The following is a 24075-nucleotide window of genomic DNA, read 5'->3' as shown; positions in this document are numbered from 1 at the left end:
GAAAACATCATAAATGTTTGCAGTTATCAACGAACTTTCGAACTTTTGAAGGCGAAGTCTGTATAGTAGAATTTTTGTTCATTCGAATCTTAAACATTGCAATTTATTCGTGTTTCAAAATAGAAGTTTATATCATATTTTCAACTTTGCTAATGTCACCTAACAGTGAAATTCTATAAACGAACGTGCTCCTTCCTAACTATCGGAATTCCAAGATTTTTCATTCAGTCGCTAGAAGATTTAACTGTCGAACTCAAATTTTAAATAGATCAACATAATCGAATTGAAACGATAATTTTTCAACTATTACAAAAATGTTAAATAATAGTGAAAAATAAATACAGATTTTGCACGTAAGCTGTTACAAAAATATGTACAATCATTTAGACGCTTTGTTTTAATCAGAGCAATATAAAATTCTAATTTCTAATCAGTGACGAGAATTTTAAGTATTAGTCACAAAAATGAAGTAAAATTTTGCACGCATAGTGTTGTAAAATTCTTGACGGTTCTTTTTAAAGTAATTTTTTAATTAGTTGGGGCAAATGATGGAAATGGTTTGTTTTGGAAAGACTTCGGATACGGCATCCGCAAGTTGGTGGATTTTTTCATAAAAAAATTCAATCCTACAATTAATCGATCTTTTCTAGATCGATTTTTCAACGGTATTTATTGTTTTCTTCACGTAAAGCACATCATCTAAATAATTGTTTAACAATGATTCAATTTCCCGACAAGGCCTTTTTTACAGGGGAAAAACCATGAAGGCGGTAAGCAATAAATTAAAGTAACATGTGTAAGGCTTTGTTCATCACTATAAAATCATATAAATATAAAAATACCATCGCGAGTTAAAGTGTGTGCAGTAACAATTCAGACACAAAATGCGAACGAAAAAATACTTTTACTGTCGCGTGTTAGCGTATCTTCGGAATAAATATTTACAGGATGACCCAAAAATTGACGTTCATCAGTTTTGATATAAATTCAAGGCCGAAATCCGAGCCGAGAAGTTTATTGATGTTTACCGATCAGACTCTTGATCAGATATTAATTGCAAAAATTAGAGATTTGGCGTTTTTCTATCGCTCATACTAACGAGACGGTTGGTAGTGAAGCAAAACTCGAAGGGACCGAATTGAAGGAGCATAAACCTTTTTACAAAAAAGCTTTTTATGACATTTTTTTATGTCCAACAATAAAGCTCTGTCGGTATTTTTCGAATCCGCCAAGAGCTAAAGTTTTTTGATATAAGAAAATGTTGTGAAAAACATTATCGTAGAATATTTTATGCTTTACACGAGGGACTCTACGTCATTTAGCGCTACTTCCAACGCTTTGGGCAGGATGCGCGAGCAAAACGCAAGTTCTCAAAATTTAGTTAACTTCTGGAATCCTGAAATTATGTTTACACCTAAATCGTGGGTCCTGAGTCTTCCCGTCTACATAAATGAGCGTTGTTGCACAAGGAATCATCTGCAAAATGATTTAGTAAACGAATAACTCGGGAAAGTGCAGTTCGTACGAGGGTATTTGACTGGGCTTTGAATCAATTGGCTGAATTCCTTGCTGCGATATATTTCTCGTTTCGATCGTCAATGAATTGAAGATATCCGAAAGTTTCGTCTGCAGAACATCGTGCTATAAAGATGGAAATATTGTTTTTAAGTTATACTCTCGTCTATTATCACAGATTATAATTTTGAAATTGAAGCTCTTACTTTCGGTTGGGTCTTCGTAACGAGATCCTGGAACGGCGCATTTCTGAAACACTCGGACAGCTCGACGCGTTTCTCTTCAACCTGAATTTGGTTGTTGTTACACTCTGTCAAAATTCTCTTCATACTATCGAAAGTCAATTCTTCCCCTGGTAATTTCTGAGTAAGAAAGAAAAAGAGAAAAGAATCGTTTAAATTATTTGTCACCGATAAAAAGAAATACGGAACTGAGGATTTTCGAAAGAAATTCCAAATTGAAAATTACGATTATGGGAATCTTAACAATATTCAAACTTTATCAATATAAAAGAGAAACTTCGTTTTCGAGGATTTCTTGTAAGCAAACTGACTGGATGGTCTTTTGAATAAACGTGAATGTTCGGGTCAATCGAGGAGCTGCTGGTTTTCATATCGTTCGTCGACTGGGCAGGAACCCATTTGGAAAATTTCTCCATAACCCATAACTTGAGAACCTACATTGGAATTTGGAAGGGATTGAAAGAGTAGGAACGTAGGTATATCGAAGGAGGAGAAAACTAATTGAGGAAATACTTTTTGTACTCCGGGCGAAGATCCACCGCTGTCGAGTTCCGTATTTCCAGTGTTGATGTCCGCCATGGAACTGCGACCTGCGCTGTCAACCCACGAATGCCTGTGGAGCCAGAAAACATTCAGAAGAATTGTGATTTTACATAAAATAATTGAACACCTGACAAAACTTGAAATATTTTGGTCACAATACCGGTAATAAACAAACTTGTCTTTACTGAATTATATTCAGGAAATACCTATGCTGCAAAGAGTTGCTGCTATATCCAGAGCCCTGCTGGAATTTGCCGGTATCGAGTCCAGCACTTTTCAAGCATTCGGTTACAGTAGCTTGGTCGATCAAGAGTGCCGGTGAGAAACGAGTGGGCAACTCGCTTTCGTAATTTTTTCTCAACGCTGGCAAAAGATGACTGCCTTCTTTGCGACGTCCGTCAACGATTTTATTGGCATAATCCATCAGCGAGGTGATGTTGCAAACGTAAGATATAAGGACGAGAAGACTCACGACGATTGCGTGCAAATTGAACTTCAGGGTCGGTGTTATCTGTCCGCTCGTAAGAGCGAGATCCTGGAGGCTCAGGACCAATCGTAACTGCTCGAGAACAGTCTCTTCGGATGCTAGTTCCACTGCCAAAAGAGCCAGGGTCGTGTATATTGCTTTTATATTGTCAACCGTATTGCTTGGTAATTCTAACGATTCGTAGAGAGCTAAATATATTTCAGGACCGTGTTTACGGATGAATATAAGATCAGGACGTGAGGATTTCTCGATCACGAGGTCCAACTCTGACATATTGACTCTGAAATAAAAGACAATTATTACCATCAGTGAGATATCGCAAAAGTATGCAATTTTCGTTTGAGACCGAATGAATTTTTAATTATAGTCAGTTACATTTTGAATGCGCAGTGAAAAGTAGTTGAAAATTTTTCAAGCAAGTTTAAGAGATTAAAAATGAAAAATATCACAAAGTGAGATGCTTCTTCAAAAAGTCTGTAAGTTTTCGAGTTTTCGTGTTAAAAAATACTTACGATGGAACGGCCAATTTATCGATATTACGATGTCTGTCGATGAGAGTATGAAAGATTTTCTGGACCAAAAGTCTCATTTCGGCGTCCGGTGCGAGGGACATTCGCAGTAGTGGTTCTAAGAAACTCGGTGGGAATGTCGTGTTCAAATGTATTGTTTGATATTTTGTGCCAACCTGGAAATCAAAAACCAATCATAACGTTAAGTATCACTTCATGTATTTCAATATCTTTTATGAGGGAACGCAATGTTTTCGGTTGCGATCTTTGCGAAAAATCTTCAAGGAAATCAATCAAAATCTTCCTACATTTTCATTTTTTCCTATAAATTTTCGTCGCAACGATTTGATTTTAAGGAAAAGTTGCAAGGTGAAAATAGAGTTAAGATAGAATTAATTTTTGGAAAACTAAATCCAAGGCTCATCGGTTCTTGGAGGCCCAATGCGTACAAGTGAGTAACGGATCCATGTAGAATTGAATTAAAGAATCGGCATGCAAGTTTTACCTTCAAGAGTGACTTGAGGAGAATACTTTGTAACAATACATCTCCTTTGCCCACCGAAACAATGCGATCAGGTTGACTGTACGGAACTTTGCTCATGATGAACATCATGATTTCAATCTTTTGATAATCCGGAAGATGATTGGCAAATTCTCCAAGAGCGTTTATCAGAGCTTCTTGATACAACTGTTCGTCATTGCTAGAATACTGATTCGTTGTTACGCTGATGCGCAGGTGAGAGAGCAAGGAATTTATTATTTCCAGCACAGAAGGCCCTGAAAAATTAAATATAAAAAAAGGTCAATTGCTGGCTCAGTTTTAATTGAAGGAAGTAAAAGTCATAGTAGATTCTTAGTTTTTGAAACTTGCCAACACTCTCGCCTGCAGCAATCGATATTATTTTCGATAACGTGTCTGCAATGCTAGTCCGTATTTTCGGAGACGATTTGGAATGATCGTCTAAATGGGTCATCAATGCTTCAACGACTGTATATGAATATTGCGACTGCAAGATAATGAAATAAATTAGAAAAAAAATCGTGGAGAGATTATTTTCTAAGTATTGCAGTTTCTCATGTTATTTTGCAGGAACGAAAAATTCAACGTTATGTTGCATGAGACTTACTTGAATGGAGAACATAATGATCCTGAATGTATGAATTGCGAAGAAATTGGGAACCCACAGCTGGTGATTATCTAAATGCCTGAAATTTTATGTTTTTTTAAATGTTACATTAGCGATAAAGAAAAATATAACAGCTATGAAAAGATTGGTCTTTGACCTACCTTAATACTGGTCTTATTACACAACGAATATGACCAAAGGATGCACGTCCGACAAGTTCGCGCATACAAGTTTCTGCAAATTGAGGAGGATCCGATCTTTCCTCGGTTGGACTTTCGGGAGTTGCATCTTCTTTCCCGGCGTACCTTCAGAAAGTAAAACATGAAAAATTAGAATTTTGATGTCAAGACAATTCGAGAAAATGAATAGAGAGATATGCCTTTGCTGTTGTTCATCTGATAAATTTTTGGGATTATATTTTTGAAACTCACATAGCATTTTGCATGTTGTACAGTAATGATGGAACAATTTTGTCCATGTGTACGGGTTCCCAAATATTCTCCACCAAATCATCGGAAAGGGTTTTTCTTACGACACCCTAAGAAACAGGAAAAAAATAATCAAGGAAATAAAATATAATGAAATTCCCATTGTTGGTAAGGCAAACATTTTATTCTTTCATCACTACTCAAAAATTTCTTGCATATTTCAAAAATGAAGGTAAAAATCAAATGTTATATAGAAAATAACAATTTTTATTTTGATATCTGAATTTTGATATCTCAGAAGAAAGCATTTACCTGCAACCCTTGTATGCCGGCGAGTCGAATCTGCTTGCGGATTCCCAACTCGTCGTTGTTGGAGTGGCACATTGCAGAGTATTTTGATACAAAGAAATCGTAACGTGTGTGATAAGATGGCGTATCCTCCTCGATGTTGGCAAATCTGACAAACTGGAAGTTGTAAGCAATTTTTTCAACTTAAATTAATCGTTTGAATGCAGAAGTTCGCTGACTTATAAATCTTCATGTAGCAAAGTGTTTTCAAGCCAGTCGGGGTGCTACGTTTTTTTTAATGGAACACTCTGTTTTGTCAGTCCGTTAAGTAGGAAAAATTCATGCCAGTCTGCAAACGGATCTGATTGGTGATTGCCAAGAAATTTACCGAGTGAGTTGCTAAAATTTGCAATTGCGGGTCTGTCGATTCCAGCAATTTCTGTACCATCTTTAAAAAACTTTCCACAAAAAGGTTTAACGTTTGAGCATGACATGCCACTAATAATTGATCCATCGCTTCCATTGCAATTACTACAAAACCATTTCTCCTCCTGTTGACAAAAGATTCAATAAATTAATTCATTATCTAGTTCATTTGCAAATGCAAAATTATTGAGGTATACATAACAAATGAAGGAAAAAGTACTGAATCAGTATTTCATTTGAAAATTTATTAATTGTGAAATGATAGAAACATCCTTTTTATTCAATGCTATTATTATTTCAAACCTGTAAATATCTCTGGATGCCCGCTGGAATAAATATTCTCCGATTCGATCCAGCTTTTCTGGGCTGCTCAACGAGTAGAACGTCAATTTTTCCATATTGTTTTTGACCAAGCCATCCTACAAAGGTTGTAATTAAGATGTCAGTCACTTTGATAAGAACTTCAGTACTCTATAGTTTCTTAACTTCGTAGTCTATTAGAGTTATGTAATTCAGCAATTGGAATATAATTTCATTACAATGTCATGGTCAACAGAAATTTTGATAAAATTTTCTTTTTCATTTTCTACTCAAAGAAAATCGAAAGAATTTTTTATCATCTGGGTGTTTTTCTGTATAAAATTAGAAGTATTAATTTTTGATAGATCCATAGATCTTATAAACGAATCAACTTTTTTTTTGAAAGTTTACAGATTTATGATAAAGAAAAAACAAATTGTTGCTTTTTCTATTTTATTATGAAATTGTTTTAAATTTTTGAAATAATGAACACATACCTGAGGATTTACTGGAAATATATTGTCAACGAGTCGTTTGTACCTCGGTCGTAAGGCCGAACAGCACCAGCAACAGCCTTAAAAGAGTCGAAACGAATATACATAGAGAGAGGAATCTAAATACTTTGCTCAGCTGGAATTTTGTAGCCTTGCAAAATGAATTTTCAACAAGTGAATCAAATTAAAAAAAACAAGAAATAACAAAATAACTAAATTTACCGAACATGATGGAACGTCACGTCACTCGGAGCACAAGCACAAAAAATACAAGGGAACGACCTTTGCTACACTACTTCTTTATTTTTTCATTACATTCAGTCTATTTTTGAACTATTGATGTTCCCATCGAGGCTCTGAGTCTTCTGGATATGAAAATTCTGGGATTATGCGCAACACTGATGCATGGCTCCTATATATATAGGGGCCTGGCCACAATTATTGACTGCACAGCACAGCATACTCTGTTTCAGCCGTTTCAGCTAATGCAGTCAGTATACTGCAAAAATGGTGGCGGCGAAGTTGAATCATCAAAAACAAAAATGAATTGACTAATATACTAAACAGACCATTTTATTCCGAAAAAAAATCTCAATAAATAATACAAAAATCATGAGATGTAGAATCGACACGTGAGTCGATATACTTGATTCGGACTGTCATTCAATTTCATATATATCCATTTCATTCATATATAAATATATGTAAGAGCACATCAGGTTTCTTTTTATATATATACGAAAGCGAAGGATTTAATCTCTGTTTTTATCTACCGTCGGTAATAAAAATTCAAATTTTTTTGGTAGATGGCAGCGAATGTATCTTTCAAGATCGTCCATGATAAAACCCCTCCACTGGGTTTGTATACATTCTGAACGTTTACAAAGGCATATTTGAACCACATGAATTTTATACTTGTTTGCATATAGAGATTCTATTTTTCAGACGGGAACCGGTGGCAAGGACAGTGATGAATAGTTCCATAAATACAGTGTATCTCATAAATCGTTCCTAATCAGAACGTTTCATTAGATCGATGCATACATCAGTATATTACTCTTTGTATCGTTCTTTCTCGAAATTTTTTTCATGTGTTCAGTTGACGAAACACAAACAGAGATTGTACCTAAAAAAAATCGAAATTTCCTGAAAAAGTTTTTTAATAAAAAAACCGTCATCCAATTATCTCGTCAATCGTACTGAGGGTACTGAGTGAAAATTGTTGGTTGAACGTTTTGGCTACTTTTGGAAAATATCGCTCGAGTCAACACGAGCCAGTAGCGTGAGTTCTTCCCACAAAAGTTTGCATTCCAAACTAAAAAAATCGTTTAGCACAACGTTCATTATTTTAATCTGTGACGAACCTTTTGAGAAATACTTCAAATTTAATTTTCGAAACTCCTTTAACCTATTTCGAAATATTACTTTCGAAACATTTAGCTTTTATAACCTCAACTACGACCATTCAAACGTATCGACAATTAATCAATGAATTTCATCACTGGACAATTTATATAAACAAAATTCATTAATCAATAATCGTGCGCGAGCTCGGACCTTCGTTCATCCACAATATTTCACGTTAATAGCTATTTGTATTATTTATTAGCCTACTTTGCTTCGCTCATTTTTCTGACATAACGCAGCTGCAGAGATAAGACTTCGAAAGTCGATTCGGAGCTCGTTTAATGTATTTTTTATTTACTGATGATGTATGCTCGAGCAAAGGTGCTGACATTGAGCCATTTTCTTGTGTGCATACATTTATTTGAGTCAACAATATATCGAGGCATCGAAAGGTGCGATATCCCCATTGTTTTTGAGAGTCGTTCGTCGATGTTTTTTTCCATCAGAAAACATGTGAACGAGTATTTGTGTGAATTACAAAAGACGATAGTAAACCGAGTGATAAAATCCTACGATAAATAACTAAATACAAAAAGCTGCTGGATAAAAACATTCTTCGAATCTCAACGTTCACGTTTGACATTGAAGCCTCAACGTGAGAAGTGCCAGAGGCCGCACGACAAATTGACTGAGACATTTCAATACGATTGATCAGACATTGCCCTCCTACGCGAATGGGAACGCAATTTGAACGCGGGTGATTCAAAAACGTTCGGTGCACATTTCTTCGGTATTATTGAGTCAACAAAATTAATGAATTCTCCTGAAAGACCATAACGAATGCGATAAGCTATATTAACGTGAAAAATATTTTGTGGTCAGAGTTAAAGTAAATAAAATACTCACAGCCGGGGTCGGTGCACTTTCTAACGACAGTTTCGAAAACTTCGGGAGCATCGATTTCGAAACAACACTTTATAAGTGCCATAATAAATCGAGTAAAAAAGTGACTACTTAAGATCTTTTTTTCAACAATCGTGAACAACACTTTCAACGTACAACTAACAAATGGCGTCAACAATTAAATAGTCGTTTTGCATTATTTTTTCGGCGCAATTGTCCGTGAGTTTTCGTCGATGGAAGAACTGTCGAAACTGATGCTCGGCAGACGTTGCAATTCATTTTTCTCGAGTTCGGAGATTACTACGAAAAAGGATAGTTTCGGAAGAAGCGAGCCACGGCGGCGTCGAGACGCCCGTGCTCTACTGACCCGCATAGCACAACGGATTTACCCCTCAGGCCGCCCTCCGTATCAGTTTCAGCGTTACGTCAGCGAGGAAATAGGCGCCTGTGCAGAACATCCCCACGAGGTTGAAATCGAGAGAAATTCTCCAGCGAGATAAGACTGTTCTTCGCAGGCTCACAAACACTATTTTCCCCCCTCGCATGAGGAATTCTGAGAGCGGCACGTGGCTTTCATTAAGGGAGAACTTTCGGGATGATGAGGAGTTTGAACATTTTTCCAGAATCCGGACTTTGCCAGTTTTTTATTCTAAAAGTTTTACGCTACAAATTATTATGGAAAATCCATTAAAAAATATCTTTGAAGATCATTGATAAAAGTAATTTATTTTAAAAAATGAAAAAACGAATCCGACGAAGTTTCTTTTTTCTTTTTTCTTTTTTTCTTTTTCTGTTTTGACTTTTTTAACTGTCAAAATACATTTTTCTCGTTCGTAATGCTTTTTTTTCGACCGAATTTGCTTTCGGTTTTAAGGCCATACTCGCGATGCTTCACTCTATACAAATGAGCGCAAGTTTTAATTGATACGTGTGCGATGAATCACGAGAAAAACCATTCACAGTGCCACCTGAGTTGACTAACGCTCAACTACAACCGCGCACTCGAGCCTTATATAAAAGAGCATTTTTTTCAATCCACTTCCCAGTTACACACGTTCCTGGTGGAATTGCAATGAACGCAGTCGGCGCTTTAAAGATTCTTTTTCTCGTTGCTTTCCTCGCAGTCGGGGGTAAGTGCGTTGAGATTACTCAAGAATTCTTTTGAATTCAACTCGTCTTATCCTTTCTATTGTATTTTCCACCACTGCTGTTTCACCTTCTCTTATCCTTTGCCATATTTGCCCTTCTCCTGCTTCTTCCACTGCGCGCTCTTCATCTCCGTTCTCCCCATTTTGACGGATTTCTATTCAGGCTTCCTCTTACCTCTTCCTTTAAGGAGGCTGGATCGCGACGATACCATGTTGTCATATGCTAAACCATGTTAAAATAACATGAAAAATTTCAAAATTGTACGAATTTAATGAAATTTGGTAAATGTATTCTTTAAAAATATACATTTTTTTTTTTATTATAACTTTTCCAGCGTTAAGGAGGGTGGCTACCGACGATACAACGTTGCCATGCTAAACCATGTTAAATACATTAAAAATTTCAAAATGATAAGAATTTAATAAAATTTGGTGAACATATTCTTTACGGCCAAATTTGACAATACAAATTTTTAAAGATTTTTCTTCTGTACAGTTATCGAGTAATTGATCACTAAAGTTCACGTGTATAAGCATAGCGTTTCCATATAAATAGGTTTACATTCCGGGCATAAGAAATCTGCTTTAATCCGTAATTACTCGATAACTAAGCAGAAGAAAATTTTGAAAAAAATTGTGTCTTCGCACTTGATGTTGAAGAACATTATCACCAAATTTGATAAATTTCTTATCATTTTGACGAGTGTAGCCACCCTCCTTAAATATAAGCTGCTATCAATATAGCATTAAATAGTTGTCTTGTCTTGTTACAATGTTTTGGTTTAGAGGGCATATCCATTGATTTGCACTGCTCTAGGTATCTTGTTTTCTTTAAATATGACGCAGCTTTCACACTCGCATACCTTGCCACATACAAATTTTTACATTGACAGATAGGTCTTATTTTTATGATTTTATTCACGATTTTATACATTGTTCTGAAATCTCAAAATATAAATGACGATATAAATTTAGTTAGATTTTTTTACTCTGCATAGCTCTCGAGTAATTGAATATTAAAGATCACGTGTATAAGCATAGAGTTTACTTATATACAGTGATGCATCTCGTGCATAAGAACTTCGGTTTAAGGCTCAATTATTCGATAACCAGGTGGTAAAAAATGTTGAAAAAATTGTATTTGTATACTTGATGCCAAAGAACGTTCACGAAATTTTCTCGCATTCTGATTAGTATTTTGATTTCGTGATCCAACCTCCTTAAGGGAGTTCAAGCGCATCTTATGGAAAAATTATTTTCCAACATTGCACAATGAAAATTTTCAAACAGAAAGTTTAAGACAGCATTAAACTTCTGGCGGAATATGCCGATTATTCACCGTCTCGAAATCGAGATACGTCTGACCTCCCAATAAGCACGCCCGCAATAAGCACGTTTCCCGAGATTTTATGGAGTTGGGAAGAAAAAAGCTAAATTGTTTTTTTGTTTTCTGCGCGTGTGCGTATTAGGATGCTTCATTTTAAAAAATCTGATTTTTTTTTCTCGCTCTTACCCCCTCTTTATTCACGCTCTTACGATTTTAGTATTCGATGAAAAAAAAAAATCGTGTGGAAAAATGGGCCCTCCAACTTATTTCTTAGAGGCCGCTAATCTCACTCGAATTACCCGTTTAAATAGCTTGGGGGAAATCTTATTTTTCGGCAAAAGTAAAAACACTCGTGAGCTACTCTTATATAAGTTTTGGTACGTATCGATATCTTTTTGCTAGTAAAAAAAAATTTACTTTTCAGGTGGCTGTAATGCCTGTTATACAGTAGTTGATAATTATGCTCTATCGTAAGGTTTTGGAAAGCTTAAAGAATAAGCTTCAATGTACTACGCATAAATCGCAAAAATTTTAAGTAGCTTACGAGTATTTTCACTTTTGCCGAAAAGTAAAATTTCCCCATGTTAAGGAGTTTCGTTACAAAAGTCTAAATATTAAGAAATTGATCAAACTTGGTGATAATGTTGTTCAACATCAAGTGCAAAAACACAATTTTTTTCAAAATTTTCTTCTACTTAGTTATCGAGTAATTACGCATTAAAGCAGATTTCTTATGCCCGGAATGTATACCTATATATATGAAAACGCTATGCTTATACACGTGAACTTTAGTGATCAATTACTCGATAACTGTGTAGAAGAAAAATCTTAAAAAATTTGTATTGCCAAATTTGGCACTAAAGAATATGTTCACCAAATTTTATAAAATTCTAAACTTTTTGAAATTTTTTATGTTTTTAGCATGGTTTAGCATGGCAACATTGTATTGCCTGTACCGAAACTCCTTAATTAAACGGGAAATTCAAGTGAGATTAGCTACCCCTAAGAAATTAGTTAGAGGGCTCATTTTTTGATACGATTTTTTAATATCGAATACTAAAATCTGAGGGGGTAAGAGTGAGAAAATAAAATCAAATATCCTTTTCAAGCATCCTAGTGTGTATGCGTGTAGCACACCTCCATTTTCGATACATAATTTTTCACAGTTATTTAATTTAATAATTGTAATATTCATAACAGTAATTTAAAAAATAAATGAAGCTGAATGAATGGATTCTTATAAATATTATAATTATAAATGATAATGATAATTGAGAAAAGTTCGAAATTGTTGGATAAAGAAAGCATTTTTCCATGTGTTATTGGTCACTAGCGATTTTTATGCCAACAAAAAAAAACAAAAGCAGCTGGAGCTCGATACCGGCGCTTGGTAGGCGCACAACCCACGGCCATAGAAAATGTGCCGTACTACGCGTCATTGAGGTACGAGAATTATCACATATGCGGAGGCGCATTGATAAGTCCGAGGCACGTTGTCACCGCCGCGCACTGCGTGGCGGAGCTTTTCTCCGAGCCTTACGAAGATTTGACGGTGGTCACGGGCTCCGATATTTTGGCTGGAGGAACTCCGAGTAAAGTTAGAAGCGTCGATTACCACGAAGGATTCAAGAATGGGCTTGAGTCCGTGTGGAAAAACGACGTGGCTGTTTTGACTGTAAGAAATTAGGCGAAATCAACGTCCAATTTCCGCGAGTTCATTTACTTTCAAGGGAACAAAATCACATTTTTTACAGCTGCTCACTGACCTCGACGTGAACGAGAAACAAATGCCAGTGGATTTGCCCGAGTCAGAGCCCCGGATTAACGCAACCGGAATCGTCAGCGGATTCGGTCGTACCCAATCCGAAAATCCGTTTCTGTCCAAAGACCTCCGCAACTTCGAGACGACTCTGTGGCCGCGCGAGCCGTGCCAAAAGCTCATAAAAAATGCAGAAATACTGGAAAATCAAATCTGTGGAGTTCAGCAAAAAGGCATCGGTTTGTGCAAGGTGAGTCCACTTTTTTGAAAATTTACGGTGACTTTTCCCAGCGGAATGCACAGCTCGAATGCAGCATTGTTTTTTATCAGTCTCTATCATCGGGCTTGCCCTTTAACATATATTCCGTTGTCTCAGGGTGACAGTGGCGGACCGCTTGTCCAGGATGGAAAACTCGTGGGCATAGCCTCGTGGAATATTCCATGTGGTTTGGGATTTCCCGACGTCTACACCAACGTCTACAGATACGTCGATTTCATACGAAAGAAGACACAAAGTGGGCTCGTTCCGGATGGAGCTTGACGAACACTTTTTCCCTCGCTTTCTTCCCCTTCCTCTCTGTGAATAAAGAATTTAAGAGTTGATATTTGACGTTAAAATTATGGAAAGTATCCTCAACCCACTCTGCGATACTTCGATTTTGCGAGAACGACTGTCAGAGCGTTGATTAATTAGCTCGTAAGAGAAAGGAGCAGGTGAAAAACGTTTTGAGTGTTTAAGAATATCGTCAGTGTTTTTACGCAATTCACCAATTAAAGATTGCGACAATTAAATAAGACATTTCCTCACTACATCATGGCAAGAGATTTTTATCTCGAATCGTCAATATTTGGCTGGCTTGCAGCCGGAGATAAAAGTGGAAAATTTTCGTATAAAAAGAGCGAAGTGTTTTTCGTTATTACAATTGTACAATCGAAATTCATCCGGGATTCAAGATGGTTATTCGATATGGTTTCTTACTGATTGCCTCCGTTGTTTTCTTAGGAACAGGTGAAGCATTTTTATCTGGGTGTTTGATTTATTATTGTCCAGTAAAACAAAAAATCGCTCATTCAAAAATATTTTTGTCGGATCGACGAGCCGTGACGGACAAAACGAAATTCGTCGACTCAAACACGAAAATTCGGTTGATTCCAGCCGTCAATTTGGTGGCTCGAACGAATGGTTCGAACAACCGACAACAAAACACGACAGCAAAATTGTTGAATCGACAAAAGTTTTGACGAACCGAGAATTCAATTTGTTCGCCACGATTCCTTGGGGATTCGTTCCCAAGATTTCGTTGGGCCAGCAAACCCGTTTTTTAATGCAGTGAATTGCACATTTGAATTGCACGTTTTTTTCCATTTCTTGGTTATTCCATTCACGTTTAGTGCGTTACAAAAATTTCGTTCATTTTTCTTCCATTCGAATCCAGTGACGAATGCTTTGCCACCGAAAAAAATAATCGGTGGTCAAAGAGCCGCTCCTGGTGAATTTCCGTATCAAGTTTCGTTGAGGATCGATGGCAAACACATGTGCGGTGGAGCGATAATTAGCAAACGTCACATTCTTACCGCTGCTCATTGCGTCGTTGGGGTCACAACAAAGCCCTATACAAATATCGTCGTCGTAACCGGATCGGTAAAGAGTAGAGCCGGCCAAACTCACGTTGTGAAGTCGGTTATGTATAATCCCCTCTGGGTCAGAGGACCTGTCGGTATCCCGAATGACATTGCGATTGTTCAGGTAATTATAAAAATTCGATTCGTCAGCCATTTATTGATCTTGATCGAAATTTCGGTATCCAGCCATTCTCGGAATGCACAAAGAGGCGGTTATACAATCAGCAAAACGTCACGAGCATTCATTTTTCATGACGAATAAACAAAAAAAATGTTATTCATTCATTAAAAATCAAGCAAACAATTATCTTATCATATTAATCCGCAATAATTTTTCATCTCTCTCAATATTTATAAATGATTTTCGATTATTTGTTCATTTCATTTTTAAAAATCGCTGAATTTCCGCAGCTTCGTCGTAGCTTATTTCGATAAGTTCGTTTTAGATTTCGATCTCATCGAATCCATTTGTTTGGGTCGATTGATTTGAACGGATTAGATTGGATTTTGATTAAATGCAACGGACCGAGTGTTCGGCGCGTGTATAAAAAGAATTAACGTTTTGTCTAAAGTTGGCCAGGGATATGCACTTCGATGCAAACCAAAGGGAAGTTGCGTTGCCAAAGTTGCCGACGCCCGGCGGGATGATGGGAACGGTGACCGGATGGGGCTACCTGGCTCCCGGTGCTCTCGTGACTGCGGAGGATCTCATGAAGCTCCAGGTTAAATCCATAAGCGCTTCCGAGTGCCACAGCCTTTTTGCTGGAATGGCGCAGATTCATCCACAACAGATTTGTAGCCTCGGCATGCCGGGACGTGGATTCTGTCAGGTTGGTTTCTTTTCCTTTAAAAACTACTGCTTCCTCCTCCAACGATTTTTATTTGAATTTCGCGTGGTGGTTTTACCTTCAGGGTGACAGTGGTGGTCCTTTCGTCGTCAACAATCAGTTGGTTGGCATCGTCTCTTTCAACGTTCCTTGCGCCAAAGGCTTGCCGGATGTCTACACCAGCGTTTATCACTTCCTCGATTGGATTGATAAAGCCATCAAACTGCACTAACTCCAGCGATTTAGCAATAGTTTTTTCATTTTATCATTTATATCGTCAATTTTCGTGGAGTAATAAAACTGAAAAACAAAATCGTCGGTTTGTCCAAGCGTCATAATCTCTTGCTGCGATAGCCGCTCAATTTCAACGGGAAATATTCGATCTCACACCCGAAAGTGTGTAAACAAAATTTCGGGTGATAAATGAGCAATCTAAATAAAAAAATATCCGCTGATGCCGCGGGCTCGAGTTCTTTCTGGAGGCAAATCGAGCATCGAATCGTCGCGTAATTACGTTACGTCCAGTTATCGTAACCTCGGAAGAATATCGAGCATAAACATTCATCGCCCAAGCGGATGCAATATGGAATGGAGGAACGCAAGTGCGTTGGATAAATACGAAATTCGGAATGGACCGTATATAAATGCTCGTAGCATCTCGAGTAAACTGCGCATTATCGCGTTTGGTTTTCATCCAGTCAGGCAGATGAGGACAAAAATGCATTTCTCACAACTAGTTCTTTCCGCAGCTACGATCCTCAGTGTTTTTGTAGGTAAGAAGTGACCAGCTGTGAATTATTCTGTCCAGCAATATCTCAATTTTATATATTTTTGGGGTTTTGCTGGAACGGTTACTCATTCAGACTCCAGTCATTTCATGCTGGCTTCGAAGAGGTGAAATGCTCGAACTCCTGTCGAGTGAACGATGAAATTGGTAGTCCCGGAAGTCCCAGAAAAATTGGTAACGTTTCAATCCGACGCTTGACGAGGGTACAACGATCGTTGAATTTCTTCAGGTACAAATGGGAAAGCGCCGAGTCGTGTAGTCGGCGGTGAGGATGCAAACATCGGCGAATTCCCATACTCGGCAGCGGTATTCAAGAAAAACAAGCAAATATGTGGAGGTTCGATAATTGGGAGCCGCCATATTCTTACGGCAGCTCATTGCTTCCATGGGGTTTCCAGCGACCCTTTGAAGGAGATGAGCATCGTAACTGGAACCAACGCCATCGCTCTGGGGGCAGGGAAAACTCACGCGATTAAATCGGTCAACGTTCATCCGCAATATTCTAACAGATCGGAGGATGCGTGGAAGAACGACATCGCAGTTATAGCCGTGAGTGTACCACGAAATAGAAAAGCGTCGTTGACTTTTTAGAGTGTGGCTGTTTTTTTAATTCGGTGCTTCGCTCGCTCATAGCTGACAGAAGAAATCGTTTTCGACATGTTCACCAAACCGGTACGTTTGCCGGAAGAAAACACGCCTGGGAAGTTAAGATGCGTTGCAAGCGGCTGGGGCGACATGTCACATCCCAAAGGGCTCCGGCCTCTGAACATCAGAAAAACGCCAATGACGACGTTGAGCAACGAGGATTGCAGGCTCCAGGGCAACCGGTTCAACATCTTTGAAACTCATCTGTGTGCCTACGAAACTGCTGGAGTTGGCCTCTGCTCCGTGAGTTTGAATGAACATCAAGTTCGCTGAAGCGAGTCTGTGGAAAATTCTTGAACTTCACGCGGCGACGCTCCGACGAGCCACTAATTGGCCTGGTTTTTAACTCCCAGTTGAATTCGAATCTGTGTTAATCAAACGTGATCTCAATTAATCGATGCTTCTTATTTGATTTTCGTCCAAAGTTTTTCATTGAAAGCTCGTTGACCTCCATTTTAGGCCACTCAAAATGGAGGGTTTTGATCACCTTAGTCCAGTTTCTCATTAATTTTTTTTTTTCGACAGGGTGACAGTGGTGGACCTTTAGTCTACGATGGTTTCGTCGTTGGAATCGCCTCGTTCGTCTTGCCATGTGCCAGAGGTGTCCCTGACGTTTTCACCAGAGTCTACTCTTATGTAAATTTTATCCACCAAGTTATGGCGCAAACATAAACTGTAGCAGGACCCTCCGAAGTATTCTTATGCTCGAATTTTTTACGTTTTATGTGAATAAAGGAACATACTCGTGCTTGTAGCAACAGAAGAAGTATTCTTGGTACCAGAACCTCCGTAATTCCTCAGAAATAACATTCGAGACTGCGAGCCCGTGTTACATTCACACATAACCGAACATGCCTTCGGGGATGCTTTTGTTTTTGTTTTTTGAGTGTAACCGAACAAGTCAAGTTTCATAACGTAAATTACAAATTGTATGAGAACTGCTCGAACAAAGTGTCGAAGGAAATATCACTTCGTAGGAATTCCCTGGAACGAATGTGAGCCGAACAAAACGATTACAGCATCGTTGCAGCTTTTCGTTTCATTTGATAGTCCATGAAGGGCTATGAACAGTGTAAACGTTGGAGTTTTAAGTGTTTTTGGTTTATTCAATAAATAAAAATTTATCTTCCTTTACATACTCAGAATAAGTACTGGAAAATATTGCAAAGCAATTTTTTAACGGTATGTTTTCGTCGAATGATGTGTTGAAAATGGCACTCCTTGAATCGCGGCGTTGACAGCAAATCTCTAAGATGGAACATCTGAGGATAAAAAACCAAAAAGATTCTTAAAATATATGTCATTAGCTGTTGCACGACGCAGGGGATTTTCAAAATATTGTTTAGAAAAAAGGCTATCATTTGAATAAAAAAGCACAAGGTTTTATGTAAATCCATCCAACCAATTTTTATTTATGAAATAAACAAGGCACTTGAAATTCCAACGTTTACACTGTCCATAGCCCTTAATTACTGTTGGTATAGATGGGCCTGGATGGTTTTAGTCGATTGTGAATTCGTAGGATACAATAATGCTGATTCTTTTGTGCAATCGTTTGTGCAGGATTTCGGTGTACTTTGTATATGCACAGGAGAAAAGTCGCCTGCATTCATTCATATTGGGTGAAATGTGGAAGGTTTCCATCAACACGACCCGCTTATCGACGAAAAACTCTAAAAACAGCTGTGACTGTTTCGTAACGAGTGTTTGAATCGGAGGTGAATTGCGATTTTCATAAGGCGAGTAAACTCTCGATCATTTGTAACAATATTGAAATAATGACAAATTAAATAATTCCAGATGTTTAACGTTTCCACGAAACAAGAGGTTCTTATATATAAGGATTAGGGTCTTATAATTCTTTTCATTAAGCAACCGCAGCCAAAGTAATTCTCGTTCAAATTTATCCTCCACCAAAATGTCAATTTTGCTCTGCCTCACAGGACTGCTCATTGCAGCGATAAGTAAGTGCGAGCAAGCTCGTTTTTCTCTTCTTGCAAACGGTCATGTTCTCGCTGAATATTCTCGCTAAATTTAACCTTAATGAATTGCAGACGTCGATGGAAAAGTCCCGAAGAAAATAACCGGTGGATCGGAAGCGGGTGAGGGCGAATTCCCGTATCAGGTTGGCCTGAAAGTCCGGAAAAATGTTTTGTGCGGGGGCAGCATCATCGACTCGAGGCATATTTTGACTGCTGCTCACTGCGTCCACGATTTGCCCGTCGATCCAACCAAGGAGATGATCGTCGTCACCGGAACGAATGACATTCTCTCTGGGGATGGGGTCGCTTATAACATTCAGAAAGTCTGGAAGCATCCTTCCTATGCCCCTTCGGCCTGGAGGAATGACATCGCGATCCTGACCGTGAGGATTCGTTGGTTTCCCCAACGATTTCAGTGAGCATTTTCCATCGAGTGTTCGAATCAATATCAAAGTACGAAAATTCTTGAATGCAGTTAACTGAGGACGTCGAGTTCAACGAGCGTACGAAGCCCGTCGAATTGCCGACGAGCGCTGACCCCGGCGATGTGGTGGCCGTCGCAAGTGGATGGGGAGATTCGATTTATCCGAACCCCAAAAATGAAATACCTGCAAAACTTCAGAAAATTGAACTGCGCGTCGTTCCTAAAGGCTCTTGCACTTTGCCCAGAAATCTGCAGGTCCACAGCGGTCAACTTTGCGCTGTTTTCAAACGGGGCTCCGGTCTTTGCACGGTACTTCAATCATTTTTGTAAATTTTCTTTTCACCCGAAAGAAATTCTGTTGAAGAAATTGCGAACGAACGCTTGTTTGTAGGGCGACAGTGGCGGGCCGCTGGTTTACGATGGAAAGGTCATCGGCATCGCTTCTTTCGTATACAAATGTGGCCTGGGCTACCCGGACGTGTTTACCAGGGTTTTCGAGTATCTCGATTGGATTAAAAGCGTCACGAACAAATTGTGAAATGACTGATGTACTATGCCCATGTATTTATCGTTTTATCGACAATAAACAATTATTTAACGGGTTTCAACGATTAATGGAAATGTAACGATCACTGCACGGGTTGTCGTTGATTTTCGAATCGATCTTTTTGCTCAGGTTACGAAAAAAACTCGATTGGCGACGTTTCTGCGTTGAGTCTTCATTCGATGGAGAAGAAATTCTTCTGCAGGATGTTCAATCTCTAAAACCGAGAAAAGTCTCTTAGCGATAAGAACCAAAAAGAAGCTTACTGGAAAAATGATAAAACCAGTAAAAGCAAAGAGCGTTTTTGTTCGTGCACTGGGTCGAGGACACGTCGACGTTATATTAATCGATCTGAACGAGAGTCAACATGGCCAGCTGCGGAGTTAAACGCCCAGTGATTCGACCCCTCTGCCCGTATATAAAACATGATTGCACATTTGATCCCGCAAAAGAAATTGGAAAGTTGGTCGTTCGTCACACGAAGTGCCATGGCGCGAGAGCACTTGGCCTTAAACCGGCCGTCGATTTTCGCGTTCCTCGTTATCGCAAGCGTTGCAATAATTGGTGAGTTTTTAAAATTGCGAAAGCCTGAAAATCGTAGTTTTCAGAAAAATTCTCAAAATAATATCCCAGACTATTTGAAAATCTTTTGGTGCTCAATTGTGATAGAAAAACGTTCATTGTTCGAGTCTTAAAAATTGTGTTGTTCACTTGAACAGACGTTTCTGCAAGAGCGCCACAACGTTTGATCGACGGATCAGACGCAGCCCCTGGAGAGATAGTTTTCCAAGCGTCTCTGAGATTGAACGGGAGACATCACTGTGGCGGCGCCATCGTGAGCACGAGACACATTTTAACAGCAGCGCATTGTCTCTACGAAGTGGAAGTTCCTTACGATGCGTTAACAGTCGTTACTGGATCGAACAATCTTGAGAAAGGTGGCGAAGTGTTCAAAGTCGATGACATCGACATTCACGAGAATTATACGAGCAACCCCGACGGCTCGTACGCCCACGACATTGCGATGATAACGGTGCGTTATTTTTTGTGAATTGAATTATTTTCCCAGAGTTGTTACATTTTGAAAGTGTAAAAATGGTACAAGATCCTTTCAGTTTGGGTGACGTTCGGCCTTCCAACGCTAAAGTCCGAGGGCTTCAAGATTCCAGGGCCTTTTCTCATCTTTCTTTCTCAAATCCGAGTGATTACGCGATCAGCGACTTTTTTCGTGATTTCAGTTTTGATCCTCATCGTGTCAAGCGCTTCGAGCGCGTCAAGCGATTCGTAGCAATTTAATGCCCGATTAAACGAACCAGGAGTTATTGAATCGAATTTATCTTTTCGTCGGTATTCAATGACTCGTTGATTATCACGCCGTGTTTAACGGTCCGAGCGCGAATTTTATTCACGATGGAATCGTTGCTCGTCGTTGCACAGGGCCGAGTCTCTCAGCTGCAAACGAAATTTCTCACTTTACTTTTCTTCCAATAAAGCTCGTCGGTGACATGGACGTGAACACTTACCAGGCCCCGGTCGTTTTACCTGAGAGCGACGCGGTCGACCACGTGGTGGGTACAGTCAGCGGATGGGGCATGGGCTACGATGATTTTCCAGACGGCGATTATTCCAAGATACTTCAAAAATCCGACATGACCGTTCTCACCCACAACGAGTGCCAGAAACTTCACAAACTCAATGAGATCGGCGAAGACAACATTTGTGGCTTCAGAAACAGTTTTTCTGGAGTTTGCTCGGTGGGTTGACGAAATATTGGATTTCCAATGATTTTTCAGTCTCTTTTATTCGACTGAATTGTTTCACTCGAGCCGGGCTCGTTATCGATTCACGATTGACTTTCTGTTTCATTTTTTTTTTAATTGGTTTTTTAATTATACAATTATTTAAGGGCGACGACGGCAGTCCTCTGGTTTTCAATGACACCTTAATCGGAATCGTGTCTTGGTACTATCCCTGCGCGATCGGATTGCCGGACGTTTACACCGAAGTGCATCACTACTATGACTGGATTTTGGAAGGCCTGAGCAGGGGTTTTTACAATTCCAGAAGGATTTAAGGCTACGGAAACTCTTGTCTTTGTTCTCTGACTCTGGATTAATAAATTTTCATCTCATTAAACGAAAAAAATAGCAATTTTGAATGAACAATATCAATTTGCGTAAAGTGGGTGAAAAAAATCGAATCAATGCGATTATCTCCGGTTTTAAAAACCTTGAATTCACCTCAACTCGCGAAGAACGCAGTGTGAAACGCGCGATGGAACATCGCACTTCGATTCACTCGTTTTCGGCATTATTCAGTCGCGTGTACGTGGCGCAAGCAAACAACTTGGTTGACCCGTGACGAGTCGAAGTGCTTCAACGTCACTCTACTCACGATCGCCATCAATGTGATTATTCGGGGAGACCAATAATCAAATTTTTAATTAGATGTTGTCAACGACAGATACGAAGTTCATCCGGTTCGATGATTTTACGATCTTCAGCATAATATTTCACCGATATTTTCCTTCCAAATCGCTGAATTATGTGAAAGTGGTTTTCTCGTTATGTAAAATATTCGCAAAAAGTCATGAGCGCGCCAAAAATAAATTTTTTGACAAATCGGTCGTCGCGACGTTGAATTCTTAATGGTTTTGTCCTCGAGCTCGTCGGTTGAGCAATATATTCTGACAAAATAAATCGACGATAACAGCTTCGGTGATCGATGGAAGAAACGGTCTCGAAAATGCTTAAAATTTGGTCAAAATCGTAATAAAAGTCGAACAAACATTTGTCGCTAATAACGTGATTTTCAGGGACGGTAATTTTCGTGATAATTTTCACAGGAATTATAACTGCGAACGACGAATGCTAGTGAAGGAGGAGAATCAGTCAAGCAACGTAATAATACGATATTTCATGATGCAACAGCACACGAGAGAATTTCGTTGATTCTCACGAGTGTAATTTCCTCCGGGGATTTTATCTTTCGAGAAATTGGGATAAATTGGAGAGCGCAGCAATTGGCTGTACGCTTACTGGCTGCATCCAAAGTAGCATGTGCTCTCGATCGTGCAGTTTCGGTACATTGCAGCCTTAATTCGTAAAATCTTCGTATAAAATATTGAGAAGAGAAAGCCGACGATCATTCCCGAATAAGGTGCAAACTGACGTGAACGCGATGCACGTTATTCATCCTCGAGCATCAGATAAAAATGGCAGCGTTTATTCCTCGTGGACTGCGTGTACAATTCGATGGCAGAAAAGCATCAAATCGACAGCTGTTTACAAAAGTTTCGAGCCTGGAAGAAAAATGTGCGGCGTACTTTACGACGGAGAAAACGGCAGTGAATAAAAATTCATAAATGCTTATTATGCTTTATTGTTTTTTCCCTCAACCGCGTTCCATGAATAATTTATAATAGCGCCCGAAACAATGCATAATTTATCGATTTTTCCTCTGGACAAATACTCGGCGAAAGCGTATTTGGACAGCTGGAACGAAAAAAAATGGAGTAAAATATTTCAAATTCACGCTTCGCCGGATTAGTTCGAGCTGTTTGATAATCGATCGTAAAATTCAGTCACTTATATCGCGCCTCAAACGGGTCCGGTTCGCTCTCGAGTTGTAGCAAGAGAGCGCGCAATATTATACCTTTCTAGAAATCGGCATACGAATAAACTCGGTAAGCATACCAATCCGAATTATGTAAATGCCTTGACACATGCGTATATGTTTATGTCAAAAAAACTAAAAATAACAAAAATTGGCGAAAGGAGCTCGAAAAATTTCGTGCGAAATGTCAGAAGGTGAAATTGAGCTGATTAAATAAGAACGAATATAGTGACGCAATTATTACTCGACTCGGGATTTTTGCCAATGCCATACTCGATTATAAATTTAATTAAAAAAAGGCTCAAACAAAAAACGTGTTTTCCTTTCCTTTTCCTTCTCCCTGTCTTTTTTTCATCGATTATTTATTTTTGCTGTATGCCAACAGATCCTACATTAATTAAAACGTGTGTCAGAGTTTCAATCGCAGACTTTCCATTAGCATATTATATGGATATGTTCGTGACATAATGAATCGAAGTGAAATACATCAATAACCGTCGTCTCTTTCCACGATTAACCTTTCGAGGCTATGGAAAAAGCTGTGCGTATATAAATTTGTATGAAATGTAAAATCAAACGATGAACTCACTACGGAGACAAAACGCCTTGATAAACATTGCTTATTGCATTAGCCAGAATCGTAAATGAATAAATTGTTCAGCCCAACAAAAAGTCCCATTGACCAGCATCCACAGACAGAAAGTTCTCTTGAATTGAGATTGATTTTCGTGCGGACACATCATGCGTTCAGTAAAAGATCCTCGATTATGTGACATTTGCAGAAG

At 38.7% G+C, this 24075-nt stretch overlaps 5 protein-coding genes across 9 annotated transcripts; 4 read left to right on the top strand and 1 right to left on the bottom strand.

The window, feature by feature from the left end:
* Positions 1-627: 627 nt before the first annotated feature.
* stmA (Protein EFR3 homolog stmA) lies at positions 628-8964 on the bottom strand. 2 transcript variants are annotated; one of them, XM_043420869.1, is made up of 15 exons: positions 8613-8964; positions 6363-6439; positions 5869-5984; positions 5528-5690; positions 5164-5316; positions 4855-4961; positions 4585-4728; positions 4424-4502; positions 4168-4303; positions 3802-4073; positions 3300-3472; positions 2507-3067; positions 2271-2370; positions 1722-1877; positions 628-1641 (listed from the first exon to the last, which is right to left on the bottom strand). In XM_043420869.1, exons 1-15 carry the CDS (start codon positions 8692-8694, stop codon positions 1489-1491), a joined length of 2472 nt encoding a protein of 823 aa, XP_043276804.1. In that variant the 5' UTR covers positions 8695-8964; the 3' UTR covers positions 628-1488. The 2 variants fall into 2 exon arrangements, with proteins under 2 accessions (XP_043276804.1, XP_043276805.1); XM_043420870.1 differs by lacking the exon at positions 8613-8964 and adding an exon at positions 6582-6734.
* LOC122411828 (chymotrypsin-2-like) lies at positions 7112-19727 on the top strand. Its single transcript, XM_043420878.1, has 5 exons — positions 7112-7641; positions 18289-18689; positions 18780-19090; positions 19183-19440; positions 19523-19727. Exons 2-5 carry the CDS (start codon positions 18644-18646, stop codon positions 19667-19669), a joined length of 762 nt encoding a protein of 253 aa, XP_043276813.1. The 5' UTR covers positions 7112-7641; positions 18289-18643; the 3' UTR covers positions 19670-19727.
* On the top strand, positions 9410-13448 carry LOC122411827 (trypsin-6-like). 3 transcript variants are annotated; one of them, XM_043420876.1, is made up of 4 exons: positions 9410-9739; positions 12449-12759; positions 12839-13093; positions 13220-13448. In XM_043420876.1, the coding sequence occupies exons 1-4, from the start codon at positions 9682-9684 to the stop codon at positions 13382-13384; spliced, it is 789 nt and encodes a 262-aa protein (XP_043276811.1). In that variant the 5' UTR covers positions 9410-9681; the 3' UTR covers positions 13385-13448. The 3 variants fall into 3 exon arrangements, with proteins under 3 accessions (XP_043276811.1, XP_043276810.1, XP_043276812.1); XM_043420875.1 differs by having other exon boundaries at positions 12446-12759; XM_043420877.1 differs by having other exon boundaries at positions 9411-9739; positions 12452-12759.
* Positions 13566-17667, top strand: LOC122411825 (chymotrypsin-2-like). Of its 2 annotated transcripts, XM_043420872.1 has the most exons (5): positions 13566-13852; positions 14280-14590; positions 15039-15296; positions 15379-16066; positions 16310-16449. In XM_043420872.1, exons 1-4 carry the CDS (start codon positions 13798-13800, stop codon positions 15523-15525), a joined length of 771 nt encoding a protein of 256 aa, XP_043276807.1. In that variant the 5' UTR covers positions 13566-13797; the 3' UTR covers positions 15526-16066; positions 16310-16449. The 2 variants fall into 2 exon arrangements, with proteins under 2 accessions (XP_043276807.1, XP_043276806.1); XM_043420871.1 differs by lacking the exons at positions 13566-13852; positions 14280-14590; positions 15039-15296 and adding exons at positions 16714-16968; positions 17251-17667 and having other exon boundaries at positions 15579-16066; positions 16310-16629.
* Positions 19728-19813: 86 nt separating the features above from the next.
* LOC122411826 (chymotrypsin-1-like) lies at positions 19814-23094 on the top strand. The gene is made up of 4 exons (XM_043420874.1): positions 19814-20239; positions 20395-20708; positions 21169-21429; positions 21582-23094. Exons 1-4 carry the CDS (start codon positions 20101-20103, stop codon positions 21747-21749), a joined length of 882 nt encoding a protein of 293 aa, XP_043276809.1. The 5' UTR covers positions 19814-20100; the 3' UTR covers positions 21750-23094.
* Positions 23095-24075: the final 981 nt, after the last annotated feature.

This window comes from Venturia canescens, chromosome 6 (genome assembly GCF_019457755.1).
Source record: "Venturia canescens isolate UGA chromosome 6, ASM1945775v1, whole genome shotgun sequence".
In the NCBI taxonomy this organism is placed as follows: Eukaryota; Metazoa; Arthropoda; class Insecta; order Hymenoptera; family Ichneumonidae; genus Venturia; species Venturia canescens.
The sequence above is the reverse complement of the archived record's forward strand: the minus strand, read 5'-3'. Positions and strand labels throughout refer to the sequence as shown.